This window comes from Cygnus olor, chromosome Z (genome assembly GCF_009769625.2).
Source record: "Cygnus olor isolate bCygOlo1 chromosome Z, bCygOlo1.pri.v2, whole genome shotgun sequence".
In the NCBI taxonomy this organism is placed as follows: domain Eukaryota; kingdom Metazoa; phylum Chordata; class Aves; order Anseriformes; family Anatidae; genus Cygnus; species Cygnus olor.
In genome coordinates, this window is record NC_049198.1 from 2,557,784 (window position 1) to 2,579,214 (window position 21,431).

Genomic DNA, 21,431 nt, shown 5'->3' on the forward strand with positions numbered 1-21,431 from the left:
GCTAAAAAGTCTTCTAAAGGAAAAGGTTGAATAACAGGAATTAAGAAAACGCTGTGGGCTTGCTTCCCATGAAGCTGACACAGCACTTCTACTTCTACTGACTGTGGGCAAGGCCAGGCTTGGGCTTCTTAAAGCCAAACTGACCTCCATGCAAATAATTAACTGTAGCTTTTCAGTAGTGAACTGGACTCTCATGAAATGCCTCGTTACGTTTTGTTCAGTATATGTTCTGGTTGGATTCTGACTGGATATTAGCCTCCTTTTTAAAAAATAAAAATTAAAAAAAATCACAGTTGCTCTCCTGTTTTGTGTTTGCTGGTAGATTCTATAATCACCTACATCACAAAAACGTGTGTTTTGTGTCTAGCTGATGGGATCATTTCTATCCTCTAGTACCTGAACTTTCTCTACACAGCACGCATCTATGTGTGAAGCATTTAACAGAACAGTGTTCACTGCCTTGGCTTGGGCAGACTGAGTCCTATCACAAAATACCATACTTTTCCCAACTGGTGTTTTTAGTAAATATTTTCTTTCAATGCAATGATGAGGATATTTGTCAGGATGAAAAGACGTGATTTTTATTTCCTATTCACTTTGACATGAATTTTCCTTTGGAAAGAGATTTATTTATGACTAGCTGCAATTTTGCACGTTTATATCTAGGTACATAAATCCACTCAAAGTCAACAGAGGGGGTTGATGTTGACATTACAGTGAAGGATATAGACCATTTTTACTTGTGATATTTCTTTTTGAAGTACATTGCTATGCTTTTACAGGAAATGTTTAGTAATAGGGATGGTACTTAATCTTGGTCTCAGTATTAAGAACTATTTAATACACTACTTTATCTGATGTTATCCTGCATTTTCCCTTTTTTTCAAGTAGTAGCACCTTTATGTGCCTCTGAAAAATTATTACTCATTTGTCTTTTGAAGTGTGTATATCTGCATGTCAATGCTATTTGCACAAGAGTAGTATTTCCAACAAACATCTCTTTTGGAAGAAATGGTGTGTAGCTGTACGAGTATGTATACATTTATGTTATACTAAGTCAAGTAATGGGATTTCATGATAAATTACCATGCATTTTTCATAGCAAGTTTTATTCTCTGTTCTTTCCAACATCTTTCATGTCCAACTTGACTTACTCAGAAAGGAATGCATAACTAAAATTTTTAAATTGCCTAGAAATTCTGTATTTGCTGGTTTTCTTGGAAAACCTACTTTACAAATCTCAGTCACTCAAATGAAGATTTTTTTCATGTGGCTGGAGAGAATGTCTTTGGATTGAAACCTATCTCCTTCCTCTTGGGAGGTGAAGGGTGGGAATACTTAAATACAAAATTTGAAAATTTGTAGCTTGTGTACCAGAAGAAGGAACATCCTTCTGAACAACTGCCTGGTGAAATTGTAGGGGAACAAACCAACTGTGTCTCTGAATTCAGCTTGTTAGTAGCAGCTCAAACAACCTTTTTTTCCATGCACAACTGCAGGTGTGTGAAATATGTTTCAAATGTAGTTCAAACTAGACTTTTGAGCCAAAATCACTATCACTATGTAGGTGGATGTACTCTGCTAAAGTAGATTGCAATGCTTGTCAGATCAAGGTACTGTGTTTTACGCACTTCTTACATAAAAACCAAAAAAAATCTTTTTATCACTTTTTCCTTTTTTGTGGCCTCAGGGCACACTGAATGCATGCCATCTAAACTTTTTGGAAGACAACAAATATTCATATCCTTAACTACCGATCTTAGATTCCTGTGGCACACACAAGACTATCTCAGTGGTTCACAAATATGAAAAGCGGTTCAGTCCTTAAAAAGCAAAGTATGCATGGATTTGGAATTATAAAACATAATTCTTCATCATGAACAATTTAGAAGTTTATCTACAAATGCACTTCCCTTATAGGGTTGTAGAAGTCTAGAAAGAATGCATTGTTATGCAAGAGACAATCCTTGCATTGAAGATGTTTGGGAGCATTTGGTGAGACCTATGTCTGGTTTGGATCTTTGGTTGTTTCTCTAACGTCTTTGGCAATAGCTTTATTGTAGAGTTCTGATAGGCACAACTGATCACTTCCTCTAGAAAATGTTTCAAGTTTGTTAAAATTTGAGATAGGCTTCATGTCAATAGTGCAAAGAGATCTTTTGGATGCAGCTTTGAAGAAAAAGAAAGGGGCAGGGGGAAGTGAGCAAAGGCATAAGATGGAGCCGTTGTGTACTCCTAGCAACTTTTTTTTCCTACTGCTTCAGTATTGAAATTGTTTTACAGAAATAGGACAAATCCTTAACATGATTTCCAAGGTTCAAAGGCCAATGCAATTAACAATTCATTTTAATGGTGTGGGGCAGTGAAAAGTTGGAATGGCACGGAGCACGTCACTGCAAAGAAGGTGCAGGTGATGTGCAGTGCTAGTGGGGGGAGGCTTTGCAGTGGAAGCACAGTTCAAAACTCGTGTTTTGCTCAAGTCTTAGTGTAAAGAAGACTGCTAGCCATGCATATACTCTGATCTTTGGTGTATGGAATGAGTCTGTTAATTCCTAATGTGGATCCAGGTTCATCTCCATGAGAGTGAGTACACAGCAGTTTTCTTTGTAAGAGCAGCAGCGACCCGAATACATATGTGTGCACACGGTGCATTTGAACAAACCAGTATCAAGTGAAAGTTGCTCAAAGGATAAAGATTTGTCCTTAGGTTGCATGGCAGTGATGTTTCTTTCATTTTCTTGTTGTTGTTTCGTTGTTCAGAGTCTGTTTTTTTTGGGGGGGGAGTTTTGCTCAGACTGCTTTCTCCAGCAATTTTCTCTGATTCTCACCCACAGAGTTTTGTCCTAATTCAAGACAAATGTCTTCTCTCAGCAGCTATGAAATGCTTACTCTGTTGAATTAAGAGCGAGTGGATGAAATGGAAAAATTGTGAACCCTGTTGTCCATTCCATTTTTTTATAAAATATTAACAGGACACGCACAGGGAACGCTGAAAGGAAAATACAGTCATGCCTTGAGACTCCTATGCCAGATTCAGGGATATTGTTCTATGAATGAACCTTATAATCAGTTTGACCCTTCCTGAGTTTTACAAACATGTATTCTGTTTATACTGGACTGCATACATTTTTGTCCATAGCTTTAAGCCTTCTTGAGTTTAGTTTGCCACATGCCACTGTGTTAGAGAAAAATACAGCAGATGCATTGCACTCGGCTAAGTGTTCTGTCAAAATCTGAAACTTCTGTGGGATTTGCATGGGGGATTTTAGTCTGTCATAGATTGCTGTCATGTTGTTCAGTTTATACTTTAATACGTTATGGAGTTAGCAAGATGTTGTTTCCAGGTAGTGCTCCTCATCCTTGCCCAATTCCATCCTTTAAGTAGAACTACAAGGATGCTATTTGGCATGCCACACAAAAGAGGAATGAGATTGTCTGTACCCATATACAGAGGAAGGATTTGCTGCTTTCTGTTCCTTCTCTAGTGATAGGAGCATTCATTGGAAAGTGGCCATGAACATTAATTTAGGCCTTCAGTTGAAAAATACATTTCCCGCTCTCTGCAAATTAAACTCTAGGCTTACTTCTGTAAATATTTACTTCTGTCTCACCAGATCAAATTCCTTGCTTCCATGTTTCTTCTAGTCTCTTTGTCTTTCTGATTCCATTTTAACAGGAAATCCTGTTTGTTAGAACAATTAATGGAGGTTTTGCACTAAGCTGCTTCTGAATTTGCTTATATACTTTTGTCACAAGTGTGTGGTGACAGCATGCTTTTCTGCTTTTATTAATAAGAAAATTTCTTCTTCCTTCCTCTGGGAGGCAGAATTCGTAATGTCTTTATAGCACATCAGTTATAGATCTCTGCTCACTTGTAAGCAATGGCAGATACAAATATACTCTTTAAAATTAATGAGAAGCTTTTGCCATGAACTAAAGATATCTTGAAGTACTTCATTTATTACGATCAAGTTTAGGACTGTAGAATTAAAAGAGTGGTCTGCAATGCTTGCTGTTGAACAGGAAGACAGGATGGAAATCATTTGTTTACCCATATTGCATTAAAATCATTTGCGGTGCTTTGGGATTTGCCCAGAAATAGCAGGCAGCTGAGGCACACAGGGTATTTCCAAAGGGCACAAGTTTATATTTTTGAGAAGGCACTAGAAAAGTCAGAAAAAGTCTGATCACTGAGCTGCAGAGTCAGTACATGGCAATACCGGTCTAACATGGATGTACCCTTTGCTACCAAAAAGTGCTTTTCATTTCTTGGTCCTTTAAACACTCGTTGGTGAGTAAGTCCATCAGTGATGACCGTACAAGTCATCTTACTTGCATAGAAGACCTTTATGGAGGTTGCACACCCGAAGTTTGTTGCCTTTGCATCATCTCCACGAGTCAGATGAACCTAATGGTAAGTGTAGCAGAGAGTTTTTCAGCAGAAATTTCGTGTTATGCTTCAGTTTTACAAGATTAGAAGGAAAGATATGAAGTATGTTACTACTTACTGCCTAGTGATTTGTCGTCTTAATCAGTCAGCTTCTCTTACATGGGAGCCTAAATCTGCCAGGCATTAGAGTGAATAAGAGCAGTGCCTGCTTCCAGTGCTTCCCCCTGCTCTGAGCCTGTCTCCTCTGCAGCACTGATTGGCACCTCCGTGCAGTACGCTGCCCTGCAAGGCACTTGAGTTCTCCATGGCTATTTTCACTCATTTCCATTTGTCTGACATTACAGCTTGGATAATTCAAATGCAAAATGCCTCAAGGTCTCTTCAATAGGCATGGACATTTGGGGACTTAGTGATTTTTCTCCATTTGTTCACGTTAAATGGATTTCTCCTAGGGCCTAGTTCCTAAAGTGCTTACAGATCGCTTCTCTAATGCCCATAGAAAGTCTGCCAAAGTGCCAGTACTGCACTTGCCCAGGCACAGTTCTTTCATGCTGGCCTAGCAATGCATTTATTGCGATTCAGATGAAGCATTATGCTGCATTTGTTCTGACGTGACCTTCCGTGTGTTACCAACTTTCTAAGGAGACTGTAAATGCATCACTGTTAAAGCAGATGAGCGATTTGAGACCTCTGCTTGGAAATGTCTGCTCAGACATCGTATCTGGTACATGAGAACAGTTCTCATGCCATAACACTATTTTTTTTTCTCTAATACATTAAGTAGTAAGTTGAAATGAAGAAATGTTACTAAAATATAAGAGGAATTAAGGTATGGTTTTAATGTCTAGACGTCAAGTCTCAAACCTAAGGCATTTTTAGTGCTTGCTGTTTAGAGGGGTGGTCTCCTAATAAGAGATTGTGGTGTTCATGCAGGCATTGTAAAATCCTATTGTTTAAGGAGTATTTACATAACATGAGGTTTCAGTATTTATGACTTAAATTTAATTCTTTAAAATTGAGAACAATAATACTTTTGGCACGTATATGAGAGTGGAGAGAAGGAACAGCTCAGTTTTTGCTGAAATGTCTGAGAACATTCATCATCAAATTTTTTGATCCATGGAACTGTTTTTCCATTGCCAGATAGTGTTTTGTGTGCTGTTCAGTTTATTTACAGTCTACTTCTGAACTAGGAGAGTGAGAAGGTACAGAATGTCTGGAATTCCAAGCTTCAAATAAAGATTTTGAGCAGTGCTTTAGTTCTCAAGTAATTCTGTACTTGGAACATATAGAATAATTTTAAACATTCGGGTAATGGAAAATTTTTCTCCTTGAGAAGCATAATAGTGATTTGAACTGGGAGAGATTCAATCCCTATTTTTCTTGCCATTTAACTTTATCTAACCTTCTTCTGCTCATCATTCAGTTGTCAGCCGCTCTGACAGTGCCCCTTTCTTTCAGGTTTCCTTTTCTTTCTTTGCACCATCGTATCAGTCTGAGCTTAACTCAGCACTTAGAGAGTATTGAGGTTCGTGTCTTTCCTCCTGAATCTTTCTCTCCCGCTTTTTCCTACCATTGCTGCTAACAGCAGTATCCCATTCAAGTTTACTTCGGGATTTTATTTCTGCCTGTGCTGTATCTATCCATGCAATCCCCAAATTCTCTGGTACTTTTTCCTTGTTCCCCATCTCCACTGTCCTCATGACTGACTCCTTTTGATTTTTCAGCTTAAAAGGTTGTTCTTGTCTTTTCCCCCAAGTTGCGTCTTTTTTTTCCCTTCAGTATTTTTTCAGATTATTTCTTTCCAGAATATCTAAAATGCTGCATTGAAAATACACCTTTCTGACAGTGTGTCTTTCAAACCTTCCCTAGTTTTGGTTTATGCAGAGGTCTGACGTTTCTGAGCAATGGGAGCTCTGGAGTGTTGTGACCCCAGGCCATCAAGTTGGTAATCTCTGACATGAATTTTCCTGTCTGTATGCCAAACAAACGTCACTGCCTGTCTCTCTGAATGCACAGTTAAACATCTTCAAAATTTGCTGTAGGTTTATGAAATTGAATATTTTCTTCAATCATTGCTGTCTTAATTACAAAAGAGGGCACAAGTGACAGATGTGTTACTCTTGCCTGTGACAGTACTATGTCAGCATGCTAATACAAGCATTTATTTTTGGAGATAAATTGTTCAGTTTTACCCATACTCCTAGTAGTGGTTTCTTTTTAAGGATACAAAACCCACACGTACAGTGAAGTGAGATGTCTCATAAGAGGATTTGTAGTCTGATCTTTCATCAGAATTAGTAATATGAAAAAATACACAAATGTATGGAAGTTGTGTTGCAGTATTCCTTCAATCTCTTCTGCAGCAGTATGTGTAGAGCGTTACCTAAATGCACGTAGTCTTAAGGTCCAGAAGAGACTACTTTGATTGTATCATCTGACCTCCAACACAGCACAGACCAAGGGGACTTCCTGCAATGAACTCCTCCTCCTGGGCTGGAATTTCTCTGCCTTGGCAGAGCTTCCAGGACCAAAGTAGAGGGAGGCTGCCAGAGCGTGAAGATGGAGGTGCAGCACCAATGACCTTAGCATTTGGGGTGCAGCCTCCTCCTGCTCAGCACGTGTAGCAGCAGAGATGCACCAGCTTCCCTCGTGGGAGCCTGTGTAGTAAAAAGGAGGAATGTATTGTGCCTTGAGACTGGTTTCAGCCATCTCAGTAAGAGAGCTGTGCCAATGCAACCAGTTTCTGTTTCACTAATTCTTTGTTCTTCTTCTCTTCTGATAGCGTGAAGGATTCTCTGTTAACTTCTTTTCTCCACGTGCGTATTTTTGTGTATTGGTCAAATCACTCTTTCATCTTTTTTCAAGTGTTTTATTTGCTTGAGTGTTTCACCGAGAGGTATATTTTCTGGGTTAATAAATTAATGTTTACTCCTACTAGGAAAACTTAATTCAAGATTGAAATTTGAACGTTTTTTCAGAAAGTTCAGACTTCCTGTTCATTTAATGCATTTCATGTTGCTTTTTGCCATTCTGGTTTCTTAATAAAAAATCCCATGTGGAACGAAGACGTGTAAATGACATCTAGAACCCTATTACAACAGGAGTACTGTCTTGTTTAATTTTATTTCTAGTCTCGTTATAAAGAATTGAGTGAGCTTGGCAAGGTCTGTTCTGAATGAATCTCATGATAGCCGTTCCATCATTATGTTCTGGATTAACGGGCATGTAATTACCTTGGGTCATCCTATTTACTTTCTTAAAATAAGGTACATCAGTACTTTTCCTTCTTATTGTATGATGCTTTGAGAAAGCTCCAAGACTGATTGACAGTCAACAAGAATGACCTTGTAGAGAAGCTTTCTGGAATATTTTACTTCTGTTCATAGGAGTTATCAGGTCTGTCTACTTAACTGTCTGCCTTTATTAGCTGTTCTGTAACAATACTGTTTTGCTGAAAAACATTTGCTTACCATTTTGAATGAGTATGACCATTTTTCCTTTATATAATGTAAATAGTTATGGGACACATTTCCCCCTCCCTTTTTTTTTCATTATTCTTTTGAGGTCCATTGTTTTCATCTGCTAATGCAGCAATAATTGACTATTTAATCTGTATAAGGGACCAAAAAAAAAATCATTTTTAAATCTAGTCACAGTTTGTCTTTTTTTTCTCATGCCATTTTTTGGCAATTACTATCTTTGGGTTTACTTTCAACTTCTAATTTTAATTCCCTTATCTTTTTTTAACTGTTTAAAAAAGTCTTTTATGCATTCATTTTTTGTACATGAGAAGTATACTTTGTAAGTCATTTCAATCTGCTGTAAATTAGACTTCCTGCAGAAACTGCAGATGCTTAGGATTTTTTCTTGATTGTTGGCTTGTGACTTTTGGTGGACCAAGAGGAAAGTTGTTAAATGAGTTCCCATTATTGGCATTTTTTTGGATCCATGTGCTGTTTGGAATTGGCTTTTTTGAAAGCGTTAAGTTCATATATTACTGCTTTGAATTTTATTGTGTGTGCAAATAGCACATAATGAAATGACTTGCATTTAAGCAACCATTACCGTTTAGTCTGTAATCATTTCTTTATTGGTTGAGGTTCAGCCTTGTGTTAAATTAAAAAGGAATGTTTCATCTTTATAGAAGGAGTTAAGAAACCAGTACTTTCATAATTCCTAAAAATCAGAAGTACATGACCTTGAGATTGTCATTCAGACTTGAGTCATCCTCACTGGTTCAGCTCATCCATGGTATGATTTGAAGATCTGAAATAGATGCCAGCTGCTATTTCATCTAGCTATTATTCCAAACTATTATTTTGTTTGCTAAACATTGGTGTATAAGCACTTCTGTGAGTGAGAGTTGGGTTGGGGTACTAACTCATTTTCATTGTTCTGAACATAATTTATCATTAGTGTAAATTGTCTAGAATGGGTGAGATAACAGGGCTGTCCAGGTCCATAGCCTCTCTGACAGGTGATGGAAAGACAAACAGGATAAGTATTCTGGTATAAAACTGCATGTTCTCGTCAGTCTGTGGAGGCTGCCCTCCACGACCACATGGCTTGAAAGATCAAACTGAAAAATATGCATACCCAGTTTTAGTGGTGCAAAAAAAGAAGTGTGACTAAGACACGTGACGGGAATTTGGGAGACAGTCTTAGTTTCCACCTGTGCATGAATTATCACTAGTCTCGTGTACCCTAGAGTGGGGTGGGAACAACTTTGACATTATGTAAAACATCATTGCTATTTTTAATTGCATTATTCATGCCTCAAAAATCGAAAATAGCCCCTAAAGCCTTACAGACGCTGAAGATGTAACTACCTCAAAACCAAGCACCTCCTTTAGAAGGCAACATTTGTCTATGATAAAAGACCTCAATGAGCTAGATTTCATTAAATGATTTGGGGACTGTAACTAAATCTATTCTGATACTTCAGAAATGAAGTTCATATTCGTCAGGGTGGTTTTCATAGCCACAGATAGAGGAATTGTAAGTGAAGTACTTGGTGGTGAAGTTTACACCCGTCTTGGCAGCGCTGCTTCCTTTGAAGATCTGAGTTCAGTGAATAATCACGGTATTTGGCCTTCATTTTTTCTGTCTAGCTGTACTGTTTCTTTGGAGCTCTTTGAGAGTTTGCAGTTCACTCTTCCTCCTGTGCTCTCTGGGCGTAGTTCTGTGCTATGTTTTCATTCTCGGTATGGAAAGTTCCTGCCTACGTGTCCCTGCCCTCATACTGCTGTGTCAGTTTGACTCCTCTAAGAGGCTGTGCTCTGGAGAGGGCAACCAATCTGTGAAGAAAACTGATTTATTTTTTTTTTTACCTGAGTATTGGTGTTCTGGGCAACAGTCCCACAAAGAAGTGTTTCAGCACAGGTGCAAAGGTGATGAGCTGTGGCAGGAAAGCAAAACTTTGCAAGGGGAAGCCCCAGTGCCAAAGACAACGTATAATAGAGCTTACCCCCTCAGTGCTGATTCAGAAATAGAAATCAGCTACCGAGGGCTTGCTTATGCAGTAAACAAGCAGTCTGCTTTAATTACATTACACTTGATTAAAAAAAAAAAAAAAGTAGTTTATCAAGAAATATTTTTCTACCCTTTTTCTTTCTCCTTTTTTCCCCATTCCTCTCCATTCTGCCAGAGAAAATAAATTTGCCCTTTGCTGCTCCAGTTCCACGCAGAATGCTAATGTATGTGCATTCTCTTCCTCAGATGTATTGCATAAACAAACTTTTCAAAATCTGATCCCAATTCTTTGTTTTATTTACATTTCCTTTAGAGCCAAAATGATTTATTTATTTTGGGGAAAAAAGAAAGCTACCTGTTGGAAATCCTATTTCATCCAAATTCTGTCTTCCTCTTTGTGGAATTGACAGTATCTTCTGAAGCAGACACCAGATTTAACCTGTTCTTGCTGCACCCCCTGTAAGCATCACCAGGTTGATTTTAACCAATTATTCTGTCTCCACAGCACTAGATGGTGCTGATGGCAATATCTCTGAAATCTGAGCCTTCAAAAATACCAGTGATTCTAAAAGTAGCACTGCTGTTTCAGGCAAAGGACCAGTCTGCAAATCCAAATTTTAATTTGAACAAAAATTTCAGTCTGTGAATACAGTAGCTGAAAGGAAAATCCTGGAAATCCTGTTAATATGTCTTATTTCTGTATTGCTTCTTCCCTGTTTTACAGGTGATTGGTGCTTTTGACTAATGACTGTGAATTAGTGGACAGTTGACATTTGTCCCAGGAATTACGTAGCTTATCAAGGCTTTGTTGGGCGGCATGAAGGAAAAAACAAAATTCCACTTTTCATGACATCAAATATATTGTGTTATCATTTCATAAAAACTCTAAATGTTTCCCAACCCTTATAACCAGTTCAGAGAAGAGTTGCTTTCTAATGTCATCCGTTGTTCTTGCCACTTCAGTCCAGCTGAGATTATCTCTGTCCCAGCAAGAGAGACAGGCACCAGCATTACTGGCCCCACTTTCAGCTGTGCGGTCTTGAGGCTATTTCTCCCACTGGCAGAGTCTGGCTGAACTTTGAGGATGGTACAACATAGCCAAGGGCTCTTGTGGGGGTTAATTACTTGTCTTAAATGCAGCGAAGGTTGTCCTGAAACATAAACTGTTAATCTGTTCTAAGAAATATCTGCCTGAAGAGGTGTAGGAAAATAGTGGGATTTATTGAGTTTGTTCTCAAGATGTAAGATTTGGGCTTGAGAAGCATAACTAATCCCTTGCAACTGTGAAAAGTGTTGAAAAAACTTTTTCCTGAAACTCTTGGCTTGCAGTGAGGGGACAAGTACTGATAGTCTGAGAACTTACTCTTAAGGCTGCGAAGGATTTGATATCAATGTTATTTTTTCCGTTGAAAATAAAGAGTACTTGTTCAAATTCTGCCTATCATTTCTTAAGGCAGAAAAGTCTTAAGAAATCACTCGGAGCACTGAAGTTGTCCTCTAGTTCCAAGAAATACACACTATCTAGAATATAACACTGAAGTAGTATTTTGCCACTTTATTAAACAGACTTTAATATTGTCTACTGATTCTGGTGAACAATAAGTCTGCTACTGCTCTGGAAACATTTGGGGGAAAAATCAGATTGACTGTAGTTTTGTGGGAATTTGTCTGCTATGTGTTTTGCTGCTTTTGTTGTACCCTCTGTTGATAGTCATGGGATGAACCCACTTGTAACCATCTCCTTTCCAAATTTACAAGGTAGTTTCATCTGTTTAGGTTTCTGTCTCTATGGGTTATCTCTAAATTGGCAACAGTGTTGTAGGAATCCTGCAGTTTTACAGAAGTATCTGACTCCTTGAAGCTGCTAAGCAGTAGCCATCATCATTTGTCCACTGCTTCTGCTTCTTTCAGGTCTCTTGCACCTTTGCAGTTGAGTTATATTCTCTATATATGTGAAATGATACCATCTGCTATGAGCATCCATGTGCACAGAGGTGTTTCCTTAATTCCACATGTGCTGTTTTTTGTCATCCGACAAACCAATCCATCAAGCCCCATTATTTCAGCCAGTGATGTGAATTCTATACCTTTTATTTTTGTGTAGCTTCCCAAACTCAATTTAAATCATAGGATTGCAGCAGGAGAGCTCTGCCCTGTTTTGTATTTGTGAAGCATGGCAACGCATACTTAGTCTTGAATATTCAGTTCTATCTTATGATGTCTTATAGTTCAAGTACATGCACAGCTGCAAAAGATTTTTAATGATTTAGGATTGCTAGTTTCAACAAATGAATAGAATTTAGAAAAAAGACTGCCATTTTTTTCAAAATGCATGAAAAAAATCTTTGTATGCATATGGACCTCTGATTTCACAGATTATTTATAAAGCTAATGTAATGCTCTATTCCTTGACTTGAACTAAAACCAAGTTGAAAAGAATATGTACTAGTGACATCTCAGCCTCCAAATAACCAAAGCTTCTGTCATGTACTTGGATTCTTCCTATGCTAAGCAATTAGGCTATTGAAATGAAAAATACTCAAGATTATTAAGGAAAACAAATATATTGCATGAAATGTTATGCTTGGAAATTGTTTTTTAATGAATACATACCGGTTATGAACTAAAATTGTATGTATACCATTCATTCTGTTAAAGTTTAAGAATTTAACCATGAACATAGGATCATCTTCACATCATTTATTTTTTTAGAGTATCTCAAATTCGAATTCTGTTGTTGCTTATTCCAGATGGTTTTTATTTACGTGTATATATACACACATACAACTATTGTACATTGCATTTTAAATATCTGCACGTTCAGATCTGTGTATACAGCAATGCATCTCTTCTGACTAGGTAATCTGTCTCAGACAACTACTGTGAATTTATTTTAATTCTTTTTTTTCCTTTTTTTCCTCTCCAGTTTATTTTCTTTGTTGTCTAAAAAACACAACAAGGTGTTGGAGCAAGCCACGCAGTCCTTAAGAGGTTCCCTTGATTCAAATGACACTCCGCTTCCTGATTATGTGAGTACTGAACTTAGTGTTTTAGAAGGTGCTTCAAAATAAAAGTGGTGCATCCCTAAATCTGCATAGATTTATCAAAATGTGTGACAACTAAGTAACCACCAACACCAAAATACAGGAACCTGCATGAATGATGTCATGTCTGAAACTTCTTTTTAAAAAAAATTTGCACTTACAAATGGCAAAACAAAACCGCAACTATTCATAGCTCAGAGACTTACTGTACCCTGTCAACTTGCAATTTGCAAGCCATTTATATTTCAGGATATTTAAATCATAAAGTTAAAAACATCATTTTTAAGAACAGGGCTTTGGCATCCACAATATGTTGAAATACCTAAACTGGTTGAAAACAATCCCAGTGAGCCCTTGAGAGAGTACTCCAGTCATGGGTCAAATTGGTATGTTCTGAACGTGTGTATACATACAGCGCTCTTTTCAGTTTACTAAGCCAATACCCACAAATAGGCAGCAATTTTGTAATTTAATTGCATGGCTGCTGGAAAATCTCTAGCTTCAGTAGAAAAAGATTTCTTCCAAGGACTTGAATAATATCTTTGTACTACCAAAGTATCTTTGGTTTGTACTCATTTGAACTTTCACTAAAATACTGTCTAAAAAAGTTGTTTTGATTGATCAGTTACTCTGAATTTTTGAGAATGAAAATGTAACAACCGTCTCATTTTGAGTGTTAAGACATATACCAGGACATGCTTGTCTGATCCATTACATATCATAGTACTCTAGCATAGAAGTACCTAAAAAGAAAATATTATATAGTAGTTTAGTAACTTAAATTCAACTATCCAGGTTCCTTAACCTGCATCTTTTAGTTAATATTTCTGACACGTACCATAGAGACTGGAGGCATTTTGTTGTTCAGAGACAGCCAGGTTCCTCGAGCAGTTAAGTATATTTTTGCTGCCTTATGATGCCTTAATTCATACGAAGCTCCTCACAGCACCTGTGATTCTAGGGGCTCTGATTTCTCTCCCAGAAGTTGCTGTCTGACCTTTAACTTAATAGCAGCTTTAGAACCTGAAACATCTCAGCAAGAGCCCCCTCCTAGTTTGTGTTTAGAGTAGGAGATACTGCCTGTTTGTCCTGTAAGGTGATACACAAGCTGTTTAAAGCTCTTTCATCTGCATAAGCATGAACAACTGAAAGCCCCTGAGACTTCAGATACCTTGGAGAGGATTTGATGTGGTAAATGGCCCTTTCCCATGGGTCCACTTCTTGATCAATAGGAGCTCATGATGTAAGGGCACAGTTGTGAGGACTGCGTATTTTGGATGCATTAAACATTTCTGATTGTTTTGATTGATAAGGCTCTTGGGGCTGCCTTTCTCAGAGGTGATTAACCCCGGTGTCATGCCAGGTTCCAGCTTAAGCAATTACATTGCTTTGTGTTCAAATTCCTCCTTTGGTCTCGTGGCACTTCATTGATCTGTCCTGAAAAGCTATGGGGTTTTAGTGGGCTTCCCAGCCAAAGGGAGGCTGCTTTGGTGTACGTGATGGCTTTAATTATTTGTCCAGCCAAGCTTACCTCATTCTGTGTCACGTCACAAAGTAGTCTTCTGTAGCTTGAGCAGCTCTGCAGCAACCTAAGCTGTACTGGTCCGTCTTCTGCATCTGTGCTGGGAATGTGAACCAGACCAATGAACAGATTTGGATGTAACATACTCCCCTATTTTGGAGGCTGTTGTCAATGGGATGACTCTCTGTAATTTGCAGTGCCGCAGCTGAGCATCTGCCTGCGGTGCCAAGGGGCTGCAGTGAGTGCCTGGGGCTGAGTGTATGGGTACAGGGCTCCCTAGGCAGGGATTCCTGCTGCAGGCTATGTCGTATGAAACTAACCTCAGAGACACCCTGGGGTCTCAGTCAACCAACTGTCAGACCTCTTCAGATGCCTAGATAACAGGGCTGAAATTTTTACACTAACTTACAGCTATAGTCCTTGCGTTAGTTGTGGCCTATTGTCTCAGGGGGGCTGTTGATATTATGTAAAGAGAGCTGTAAATTCTCTAGACAAACACATTTCTATCTCTGCTGTTGAGAGGAAAGAAAAGTGTTTCATGTGTCTTACATAAGGGCACTATACATACGTTCACACATATGCAAATATTTCTGTGTGTGTATATATATGTATATATTTTGTTGTGTGCGTGAATTTGGTGCTTGAAGGCTATTTTCATAAGTTCATAGAATATCCCAAGTTGGAAGGGACCCACAAGGATCATTGAGTTTGGGACTTTTTTTACGTACTAGTTGCAAAATGTACTGCAGCTAAGAAAGGACCCAAGGTACGCTCCATAGAGTCATCCCCTTAAAGGTGGAGACAGCAGAGAAATGCAGTTTATGGAGCACTGCTGGGGGAGCACTGCCCAGAGATTTAGATAATTTGCTGAATTTCTTCCTTTTTACCACTGTTATGACGTAGGGAGGGAGGGGAGGAGAAGAACAGCAATTGGAAAGTTTGCTTTAGGGAAGAATAAAATCGCTGAAGTTTATTGCATGTATTTTGAGAAATGAATGTATATTTCTATGCGTGGTTTTTTTCCAAATTTTTGCTCATGTTCTAGCTCAATCTGAAGCATTGCCAGATGTCTGAATAAAAGTGGCAGTAAGATTTCATTCAGTTACTGCTCCTGAAAGCCCATGTTTATATTGTCTGTATGTTGTTCCAGTTTGCTTGAATTTGTTAGTGCAAGAATGTTGTAAGGAACTTGTGGAACGTCAAATCTCCGAACTGAGATAACTTAAGTGTCTGAGGTCATGAAGCCTGAGTTGACAGAAGAAGGATTTTTTTCTGTCTCTCAGTTCTACCTCTATCCCCCTGTGGAACTAAGAAAGGGATGATGCTGATGTTGCCTGCTCTGTTTTGGTTTGTGTCTAGTGAGGAGGAGGATTACCAGGTAGGCTGTAATCTCTTCACAGGTGTCATTCAGACTTGTCAAATATGTTTTAAAAACACATTTCTCATTTTTCTGATTTTGTAATTTATAAATGATTTTTCTATTTGCATTTTATAATCCAAAAGTGAATTTGTACAGTACCTAGGTCACAAAGGTTAAATCACAAGTAAAATTCCTCCAGGTATTGCTTATAGTCAAGTCTTCCTTTGCATGCCTTTCTGCCCATTTGTGAGTGCTAGATGAGATAGGCATATGTTTATTTCTGAGGGCTTGAACAGAAGTGGTGTTACAGTTGTACTTCGTTTTTTTCACGTTCATACAAACAAAATTTTTGACCTGAGCTGCTGATTTTTAATGGCGGTAAGAGTATTCTAGGAGCCTCCTTTACCACGTTTCTTGTGGTCTTGTGAGTATCTGCTGGGGACTGCCATCAGGTCTCCAGTGTACAGCAAAGACATGGGTATTTTTGTTGTGAACTGTGATGAGCTGACCCAGCTGGCTTTTATATTGTTCTTACTGAGGTTTTCTGGACTTTAAAAAAGAAAATAGTAAGACCTGGAGCTGTTTCCTGGTCCATTATGTAGGAAAGCCCTGGTAAAATGTACTCAACATGAAGCAATTCAGGAGCAGGAAAGAGAAGCCAGAGGGGAGGACAGGAGCTCTATTTTCACATTAGTAATTACCTAATTCGAAATACTACACTTCTGTCAAATTGTCCTTGTCCACGAGTATCTCCAGTGTTGAAGAAATGGAAAAATTCCACTCAGGTTTGTTCATGGCTTTCTTACGTTCAGTGAAAGCACATTTGCCAGAATTTTTAACCAACAAGAAAACTGGTAGTAAAATAATAGTGTTTTGTGTCTTTCAGTTCAAATAAAGACAAATTACTTAAGTAAACATATCAGTGATTTTTCTTTGTAATTTTATTACAACCTAATGACATCTGTTATATCACGATACAAATATATGTAGCAGCATACCTAGGGGCATGCTACCTTCCCTCAGAAAATAGCACATCAGACCTGTCGTTGGAGCTACCATCTGCCCAAACTGTTGCTTTTCAAGAATTTCTTAGGATTGTGTATGATTTTTGAGCACTTTGACAGTTGGTATGCTGCAGCTGGTAACGAGGGATTCTCCTTAACTATGTCAAGGGAGCGAGGGAGAATTTTAAATTTTGGTGAGCTTAAGTCAGGGATTCAGAATTCAGTCCCTATTTCAATTAAAAAAAAAATAAAATCAACTGTAGGATCAGTTTTAGTTCCAAACATTTTGATATGCATCGTCACTTGGGTCTTTGGTATGTATTTGGCTACATAGTTTTAATTAAGTTTCTAAATTTATTTCAGCATCATCTAATGCAACACAGGGATAAGAGCTTTTATGGCAGTGGGAGCCCGACCTCTTGTTTATTGGTGGTGGCCTTGAAGGCTTAGCAGTTAAATGAAAACTCCTTGGAGCACATTTCCAGAATCACTCAACACCCATGGCAGGGTTCATGGTTCTGAGCACCCGCCACTGCCATCTGCTAGGAGTTCTTCTCTCAGGATAGCTACCACCATCCATGGGGGCTTTACCTACAGCCTTCCCTTGCTTTAGTGGCATAACATTAAGAGAAAATAGGGTTGGTAAGGTGATGGCTAGCCACATAGGCTATCTTTTTTTTTTCTGAATTTTGGCTATAAAAATTAAGCCTGTTGTTCTATCCAGTTGAAGCTTAAGCTAGGAAAAAATCTAAAAATAAACCGTCTAGTCCTGGTATCTTCATTTAATTCACATGCAGGACTATCACCTAAACAGCACTTCAATGGTGGAGGAATTTTGTCAGCGATAGAAACAACGTAGTGTAGTATAAGTGTAGTCCCTTAACTATTTGAAGAGCCATCCTTTAAACTCCTGTCCAAAATCTGTTGTTTCTTTGTTAGCTGAGGTATAGAAATTAATGCATGTTGGCAATATGAATGCAGTGAGCTACGTATGGAAGTCTGCAGTAGCAAAGCCTGGTGGTACAGTGAGAGTTCCCAGTCAGAGCTGACTCTTTTCCTGGCTCCTTACCAATCTAGTTAAATTTACCTGCTGTGCAGAGCTAGTGTAACATGGAGGCTTGGAATTCTGCAAATGTCAACGAGGTTTTCTCTCGTACTAATAATAAGAATTAAACTTTGCATTTGTGTGATGAGATTTCTGAATTTCGTTTTTCTTTTCCTTCTCAGTTTGTGCTCTGTAATGGGCTAAATTAAGTCCAATATTTAGATTCTTCTTTGATTTATCCTTCATTTATATGGTAAATAGAAAGCAGCTGTCTATTTAAGCATCTAATTCTTGAAACTCTTAGGCCCCTCAAGCGTCATCTGGAAATAATGTAGCTTGTAAAACAAAGCTAAGAAGAAAAAGCAATGTTTGTTTTATGTGGGATGAATGACTTCAGTTGGGGTCCTTCTAATTCGGCCATTATGAGGGTTATTAAAAAGCAGTATTACAAAAGTGGTTTCAAAAAAAAGAATTTTTTTGTAACTTGTATCTTGTTATTACAGTTGATTATATTCAAAGCTGCAAGTACTTCATAAATAGTCATTCATTTAGTTTCTCAAACAGAGTACTGAACTAATCACCCTCCTGTGCATGGGTAGATGTTAAAAGGTTCCCTTATTTCCTTTACTCCCTAGAAAGAAATTGTCTTTTAAAAGTAAGGTATCCATATTTATCTTAGAAATGTGGGGTTACTAAAAATAAAATGTTAAAATGTGGTCTATGAACTGCAGTATTGTCTCTCTTTTAAATATAGTGAAACAAATCTAAAACTTATACATTTTCTGTATTTAGTTAAATTGCAGTGGATGAAAGATGATAGTACTGTTGATCCAAAAGGATGAAGTAAGCCTTATTTTCAGTATATGCAGTGTAGTAATCGCTCTGCTAAACAACTAGAGCAAAATTAATGTTGTAGAAATACATAATGTTAACACCAGTAGACTAAAATCTTTTGTCCATGATATTTGTCTACAGTTACGTTGTCATATAAATCTTGTTCTGCCACTTCCAGGGTACTAACCAAGCTTATTATAAGCTTGGTTATAAGCTAAGTAAGAGTTTGGTATTTCAGTTAAGGCTGTGATGTCTTGTGATGCAGATGTATTTTGACAAAGGATAACATGCAAATAAGTTTACAATTTTAGCCTATCCACCATGTAGGAAACACTATCAGCGTGAACAATATTTGAACAGTAAATATGAGCTGTGGTGTTTTGGTGTCCCTACCGTATGTTCTCTACTTACATGGATATGCTGCAGCTCTATCTAATTTTTTTTTAATGGTCTAAAGAAGTGGTTTAATGCAGAACCCTGCCACCAGGCATAAGTGTTTTCTAATAAATGTGTGCTATTGTGAAGAAATAGGAAGTCTTCCCTGGGATCATCTGATGACTTCAGTAATGATGCAAAAATAAAATTAAACCCACTTCCAAATAAACTGGTCAGCCATAATAGAGTTAGTATGATGCAATTAACATTGTTTAGCTGGTAGTCTGTAAAACTACTGCTTATCAGTAAGTGCTACGTACATACGAAATGTGCATGAATTGTTCAGCTGTAGAATTGAATATACCATTGGCAGAATAGGAGTTTTTTTACCAAATTAAATTAAGACTCCTAGTTGAGATATGTCCATATATGACAAATACTCAAAAAGAAAAGCTAGGGTCATTTCTTTTCTTGTAATGTGTTTTAAAAACTCAGAAGCCACCTACTTTTCACAAAAAGCACACTGCTTAGGTCTCTTAAATGCTATTTTTGTCAACCTTTTCCTCCATTATATATCACTAAGTAACTTGGTAAGATTTTTTGATTGCATTAGCCATTCAATAGTTAATAGTCTGAACGACTTCAATGTTGTGTGAATTTTTAGATACTTTTACTAGGCTGTTGTTTACTGAGGTAGTATGTGGTAAACCAGTATTATATTGTAATGTTTTTGTACAGTATGTGAATTCTAACAATTTAAGCTGTATTTAGTATGCAGATCACTTTGTTTTGTACTAAGTTACCTGCTTTTTGATCTGAGTTGATGGCTTATGAGCCAAAGTGACGTTTTCAATATCAGGTTATTCTTGGGTACGCCTGTCTCTACTCCATTATTGAGCCAAAGGGCTATAAATACATTTTCTAAATATTAGTCATACCCTCCTTCAGATGAAGTATATCTTAGTTCAGAGAATATTTCTCTTACCTAATACCCCTATTTTTACATCATCAAAAAATAGTCTTTTCAGAATAGACTGAAATAACCAACCTAACCCAAATCTAAAGCAAGCTCTTGTATTTGGTAATAGCAAATTTCTGCAGTTCCGTCTGAATTCTTAGTCAGTTATTCCCTTGAAATGAATTGGAAACTTTCCTGAGAAAAGGCTGCATAAATTACCCTTAAACAGAGAGAACAGACTATCTTAAAATCCTGTGCTAAAAATATTAGTGAAGTTCAGTCAGTTTAAACTTCCGAATATTAGTACAAAGGACCAGTGTTTTTTGCAGTTCGTCTTTGCATTATCATGCAAATAATATACTTGTGGTTGAAGGACTTTTGGACAAATACATTGTTATTTGCAGATTCAAAGAGATGTTTTTCATTCATCATTCAGGAGTCTCATTGGTATCATTTAAAGGTTTCATCTGGTATTTGTATTGCATACACAGACTGCATTAAGTGTTATTTCACTTATTTTCCTGGGTGTTGAGAATTTCTGAGGATAAATAGTATTACCTGTATTGATTTTAGAACATTCAGTGTTTCAGCAGCATCTTATGATCATCTGATTAAAAATGGTTCATTCTTCAGATCTATGAGACGAGAACAGAATGTGACAAGTGGAAAGAACTTCCAACATTAGGAATACAAGCAGCTACTGCGGTCTTCTAAAAGCCCGTTGTTTTAGTCATTACGCACATTTGAAGAAGGGCAAACTTCAAAACCTTTTCTCTTATTTCCCTTCTCTACTAGTTATATAGTTCTGGGGCATTGTCATTATTTTGCAGTAAAAGAGTATAACTGATAACACTAGTTTGCATGTTTGTTCTCAGAAGACATTTTTAGATAAGACCACTTATGTAAGTGTTCATAAAGTAGAGGGTGATTGTAGCTAAAGAAGTTGCTAAAATTTGTTTTAGAAAAGGATGAGCGCTGTCTCAGGGGCCCTTCGCACCTCCCCAGATTAAAGAGTAGAATTTTGTGCACTGATTTTCTACTGTGCAGCTACTTGCGTTTGGGAGACCTAGAATCCTGATGTATACAGTGATTTTAGAAGGGCCTGAAGTGTGACACGGCATAAGCTGTAGATACAGTATATCACCATTAAGAGAGAGACTTCACAAGTCTTTCTGTAAATACTGTTTATTACTACCTTGTAAGACAACATTTGCTCAGTTCAGACTGATGAAGAATTTTGAAGTGCTTGGATGAAAAAAGTAACAGTACTGATCTTCAGAAGCATCTTTATTTGTTATTATGGTCTTCAGATGGTGTTCTGCCAACAAGTAAATCAAAGTATGTTTCGAATAGGCCCATGGATGGCCTCATCAATTCCAGGAAAGCCTAAGTGCAGCCACCAGTAGTGTGTGCATCTCCCAGTC

At 37.7% G+C, this 21,431-nt stretch overlaps 1 protein-coding gene across 12 annotated transcripts in view; it reads left to right on the top strand.

Annotated features, from left to right (window-relative positions):
• The window catches only part of DYM (dymeclin), a 205,903-nt gene that overhangs the window by 127,520 nt on the left and 56,952 nt on the right, over positions 1 to 21,431 (top strand). For all 12 annotated transcript variants that reach the window (XM_040540536.1, XM_040540542.1, XM_040540547.1 and 9 more), the window contains one exon: positions 12,792 to 12,894. In XM_040540536.1, the coding sequence (XP_040396470.1) occupies positions 12,792 to 12,894 (103 nt within the window). The remainder of the gene's footprint in view (positions 1 to 12,791; positions 12,895 to 21,431) is intronic.